General features: G+C 37.5%; 1 protein-coding gene across 1 annotated transcript; it reads right to left on the bottom strand.

Moving 5' to 3' along the window:
• Positions 1 to 752: 752 nt before the first annotated feature.
• Positions 753 to 4,155, bottom strand: sec11a (SEC11 homolog A, signal peptidase complex subunit). The gene is made up of 6 exons (XM_018763387.2): positions 3,983 to 4,155; positions 2,515 to 2,624; positions 2,271 to 2,420; positions 1,480 to 1,599; positions 1,079 to 1,136; positions 753 to 990 (listed from the first exon to the last, which is right to left on the bottom strand). Exons 1-6 carry the CDS (start codon positions 4,031 to 4,033, stop codon positions 940 to 942), a joined length of 540 nt encoding a protein of 179 aa, XP_018618903.1. The 5' UTR covers positions 4,034 to 4,155; the 3' UTR covers positions 753 to 939.
• Positions 4,156 to 5,995: the final 1,840 nt, after the last annotated feature.

Raw genomic sequence — 5,995 nt, 5'->3', positions numbered from 1 at the left:
TTGCCAATTTGTGTTTTGATCAGGAAGACCTGCTAATTGCGGCCGCAACACTTCAGCCTTTGAACACTGCATTACCTCCTTCTTATCATTAAGCGCAATTTCTTGTCACCCTGATGCCTCATACAGTTTTCACTAAATGCATACGTCATTCTACGTGCGAATTATAAAACTTAGCAGGAATGTTGCTTTTTTCACAGCTCCTTTCATGACCTTTAATATTTGTATTCAGGCTTATGTTTGTCTCTGCGTTGGTATGCCACAAAAATTATGTACTGTCAATCATGTCAAGTAAACTTGAAAATAATGCCAAAGGACTTTAAACATTTCAATATGAAATGTACAAAAAATATGCATTATATAAGATGGCACTGTATAGACTGGCTTTCATGTTTTTGGAGATAGCATTTTCAAGTATTCTACAACAGATGTGAACATTTTACATTTTTTAAATTGTATTTAGTGTATGTGGGCAAAATTACTGTACTGAGTATTAAAGAAAATTAATTTCTCCCTGCATATTCACTGTCAAACATCTTTTGACCCCAGTGTTAATGTGTTGGCATTTAGTCTATTTATTGACTTAGGGGACTCCTTATTAACTTCTACACAAATTACTAAATTTTACTAGGACAATCCATCATGTGTGATGTTATGTGCAGAAAAAAATAACTGAAGTAATGGCAAAAAAGATTAAATTCCATTATAATTATAGCACAATTTATTGAAACAGATTTTATAACAAATGCAAAAGTAACCTTTTTTAGACTGAGTTTTGAGGTGGTGGTAACCCAGTGAAAGAGTAAAAATATCACAGACATGAACCTGCCCATTTACCTATTCATAGGTACACTGGCAAGATAGATACAGAAACAACACAGAAAGCTAACAGGAGATGTGTGGTTGTAAGCCTCACAACACTGTTCTTGATGTTGACTTTCTTCACTCCCGATGGACAAGGACAAAGAGACCCAACAAGAACAGAACTGCATACTGAAAAATAAAAAAAGAAAGGTTGAATTCTACTAATGTTTCAAGCTACTCTGCATTTCATTGAAGAAAAAATAGGTTAAAATCTTACTTTGAATTTTGGGTAGTCATTCATCAGGATTGTAACAATTCCAATGTATGGCACAAACCTAAGAGAGAAATTTTATTTTTAGCAATATTTAATATTTCATAAAATTTTAATATTTAATAGTTAATATTTCAGCCAAATCTCCATGTAGTTCATAATACCATTTAGTTAACAATCCATTCCCGCAAGAAGCACACAAACATTTTCAACACCCATCTTCATTTGATGAGAATAAAAACTTCATTGAAAAACCCTTATTAAAAACTTGATAACAGTGAGAATCAATCTCTACTAGGAAACTGGTTAAACAGTTTACGTATGTACTCAATCGGTGTTGCTGGGTGAGAGTGCAATGCATAAAACTGGCTCGCAGTGCTCTGCACCAGAACAACAGCAGCACTTACCCTCGGGCTCTCCCCACCACATCCTTCTTCTCTAGCCAGTGCTGCCCTTGCTTGTACAGCCCTCGGTCATCAACCGAATTGTTGTCACCTTTCGTCAAGAATTTAATGTCTCCATTTTCTCTGCAAATCACGTTCAGATATGCATCACATTAGTCAGTATGTTGGTACAGATTTTTTCCACATAATTGTAATAACTATAATATTTAAAAGCAGAAAACTGTTACCAATTAAGCTCTTTTAAGGTGTAACACAAATGATGCTACATAATGCTTTACTTGGATTCACTGAAGTACTAAAATATTTCCATTAAAAACTCCCCATCACTCTATACTGGAATGATATTCCACAAATTCATTATTGACTCATACATGCATAAGCCATTCCAAAGAGGAAGTCAGAATCCCACAAATTACGAATGCTTTATCTTTGTGTGCACGGAAAAACTTATTTTGCAGTTCCCACTTGTTTTCAAGAATTTAGGGAATAAAATAGGGAATAAAAATCTCTGAAGAACCTCCAATATGTGAAAAGCCTGGGCTTTATGTGACTGATCCCTGGCATCACCTCATGACAACAATCTGAATTAAAAGGTTTTTTAATTTAAAAAAAAAAAAAAAAAAAAAAGTTTTCTTCAAAGATAAGCACAACATACCATTCCTGAAAGACCCTACTGAAGTATACTAATTTAGTAAATTTTATTTACCTTTTTTAAAATTTTACTTAATCTTAGTAAATTTCATTAAAAAGCTTAACGTAAGGCATTTCTTCCACTGATGCCAGCAGTAACTTACTTTTCATGAATTTTAAGTACTCTGTGTACAATTGGGATCTCTCTTCCTTCTATCCTGAAGACCACAATTTCACCAACTCTGATGGGATCTTCTACTCGGTTGGTCAGAAAGAGAAGGTCACCACGGTGAAATGCTGGCTCCATGCTTCCACTGTGAGCAACGACAGTGACACCAGTGAAATACGTCATAATGTGCTAGCACTGTTCTTTAGCTTTTGTCACATGGAGATAATTCTAGCACTCACCTGAGAACTACCACAATTGGGCTCTCACTGCCAGTCACAACCATCAGGCCTTTCCAAATCATTAAGGCAGATGATACAATCATACCAAAGTTCAACACCTGGTAATAGAGCTGAATGGAAAGAGATCAAGCATTACACACAATTTAAGATAAATACCATGGTACTCAAAAATCACATCTGATCCATCAGATGATGGTTTGTGCACACAGAAAACTACCCAGTCTCTCTGTACTCAGTTCCATAAAATGTGCAGTAATAAGAATTTCAATGCATTCTGAATTTGCCCAGAAAGGATTAATACAAAACCCTTAATCCATGACAAGTGCAGCGATTTTTTGGAAACACCAGTAAGTGATTCTGAAAAGGAGCATAAGGGCTGGTAACATAGTGATATTCAAAAGATTACTTCAGTAAATAACAAGTATGCATGCTGATATAAAAGCCAGCAGTCCTTGGACCCTCAAATGGGTTTAATGGACAGCATCATTCAGTGACATGCTCCCTTCCATATGTCATCTACTGGACTGAACTAAATACTGCAAACAAAGTGCTATATCAAAAAGCATAGTATTTGACATGTTCACATCACTGTATAAACATTTTTTAAAAAAAATTCAATGTCTTCACAAAAAAAACAAAACAAATTAGAGAAATACATTATATTTAAGAGCAGTTCATACAAAGATTCTACAAAGGAAAAACTGATGTGGGATAATCTACGCCTTCCAGGGCCATTTAAACAATTTCACTGTTGTATGAAAAAAGACATCTTCAATAAGTCAGCCTGAAGATATTCTTTAAAAGACTATTTCAACATGCCCAATTTTTCCTAATTTTTTTTTTTTTTTAAAGAAAAAGCCAAGGTGGACTCTCCTTAAGCCTACAGTACAGTACAGTGACACAGCGAGTAGCTCTGTTATCTCACAGCACCTGGCTGGTGCAATAAGACATGGTGGGTTCAATCCCCACTTCTTCCCATGTCTGCGTGGGTTTCCTCCGAGTGCTCCGGTTTCCTCCCACACTCCATGCTGTTCAGGTCCCCATAGTGTGTGAGTGACAGAGAGAATGGGTTCCACTGATGTATGGATGAGTGACCCATTGTAAGTAGTGTATCTAGCAGTGTAAGTCACCTTGGTTGGTGAAGGTGTGTGGGCTGATAACACTACTACAGTATCCATTGTAAGTCGCTGGAGAAAGCGTCTGCTAAGTGAAAAAAAAAAAATCATAAAAAAAAATGTAACAACTCACTGAGTGAGCACTCCAAATACACTTAATGGTATACAGATGTGCTACTTGATTTATAAACACTTACAAAGCTCAGTAGTACAAGAATATAGTGTGTTGCACTGTCCCAGGCTGTGCAATATTTGCACTAGAAAGTGAAGGCCGGCAACGTGTTATTAACCGAGACGCATCGCTGCTGCTGCTGCTGCTGTTTCCTCTTTTTTCTAACGGGCTCTCCACGTACCTGGCGCTTATTCATTCGCCGAACATCGTCCAGAAAGTCCAAAGACAACATTTTCCACTTCTTCTAACACTTTCTATTAGCATAAAATTACATGCAATAACCGAAAATTTCAATGCAGAGTAAAAAGACAAAAAAAAATGTCTACAGCGCGCTTCCGGTGGTATACACCCGGAAATTACGCTTATACGAAAATGTGATTGGAGGAGCACTGTGGGCAGTGTGAAGGCTTTTTTTTTTTTGTCGAAGGTTCCCCATGATTGGCTCTCCAAATAGATCGTAGCCAATAGCGTTCCTTTTCAGGAAGACTTCAAAGGATAGCCAATAAGATGCATTAGAGGCGTTGCTCGGGATTATGTGGCTCGTGGGCTCTTTGCCACGTTAGTTCACGCGTTTGACTCGCGTGCCTGTTCAAATGTTGCCGGCGTTTCTTGCAGTGAATGGCGTTAACTGTAAAGAAAAGAAAAAAAAAAAATATTTACATTACATTTATTCATTTAGTAGACGCTTTTCTTCAGAGCGGCGTACAAGCGCAAGGGCATTTCACACAAGACGAAAGATTATAGATCCAAACAAACAGCTGCCGAAGTCAAGGATGGAATTCACAAGTCAAGGATGGAATTTTCCCCAGCATCTGAAGAAAACGCTCGACGGTTTTAAACCTGTTTTTAAATGTACATCTATTTAAGTACTGTTTTAATTCGCTGGTGTTGTTTGCATTGAGCCCTCACATCGCTAGAGACTGGCAGCACTTCGAGAATTGGAGCAATTAATTATGCCTCGTATGAGGCAACCAGGCAGCCTTCGTCAATTCGCGTCAGGGACGATGTGGCCGCAGCACCTTTGTCAGGGACACACACAGTCAACATGCATCATCATGCGTAGCTACTTGCAGAATCATTATGCATCATCTGCACATGCTGAGCTTAAATCACGTTCAGTGAGAGAGCACGTTGTTTGACGCTTTTCAAGACAATAATGTAATATGAAGGGTGCATTACCCACATAAGACTGCATTCGATTTTTCATTTTGTTTTTTTTTTTCATAAATGCATTTTCTTTTTGCGTTTTAAAACATATCCCATCCTGTAGCTGGCCAGCTGTCTAGTGTCGTAATTGTTCTAGTCTACAGTTAAATCACATTGTCCCTTACAGCCTTTTCTGTATTGTGTTTACGTATATCTTTTATACCATTGTGCATATTATATATTGTATACGTTGTTGTCAGACTCTGGTATCATATATATGTGTACTGCACTGTGACTGTTGTGTCTTGTTTCTGCACTTTTCTGTTGTATTCACTTTTTTTTTTTTTTTTTTTTTTTACAAACACTGTTTTATGTGGCAGTGAGGTACAAAGGAAAACAAAATTTTGTCCTCTTGTATGTTTAACTCACCTATAGGCAGAATCACAAAAAGTTGACTTTGACTGATGAGACTGTAAAAGATGTTTGGAGAGAAGCTTCCCTGACGTGAACAGGCCCCCCTGACGACATCCACCCACCGCACATGTTCTACACTTCTGTCCTCCAGCAACAGGACATGTGCTCGTGTGGTGCATTACACCTCAGGACAACAGAAACCCATCATTTTGTTACCTGTACCATTTACAAACTTGTAAGGATTTGTGTTACTAGAAAAGAACAGTGGATTATGTGGTGTTGGTGTTACATAAAAAGGCATCAGATACACTGCCTGGCCAAAAAAAAAGTCACCACCTGGATTTAACTAAGCAAATAGGTAAGAGCCTCCCATTGGATAATTATTGCAGTGATTAATATGTTTCAGCTGGCAACAAGTTATTTAACCTTAACTGATGGAATGAGTAGCTTCTCATTTCTGAAACAACCATGTTGGAAGATGTATCCTGTGCTTGTGGGAAAGATATTACTCTATTTCAGAAGGGTCAAATTCCTGGCCTGCATCAAGCAAACAAAAAACTAAGGAGGTTGCTGAAACTACTAAAATTGGGTTAAGAACTGTTCAATGCATTATTAAAAGCTGGAAGGGTAGTGG

Source organism: Scleropages formosus, chromosome 11, assembly GCF_900964775.1.
Source record: "Scleropages formosus chromosome 11, fSclFor1.1, whole genome shotgun sequence".
Taxonomy (NCBI): Eukaryota; Metazoa; Chordata; class Actinopteri; order Osteoglossiformes; family Osteoglossidae; genus Scleropages; species Scleropages formosus.
The sequence above is the reverse complement of the archived record's forward strand: the minus strand, read 5'-3'. Positions and strand labels throughout refer to the sequence as shown.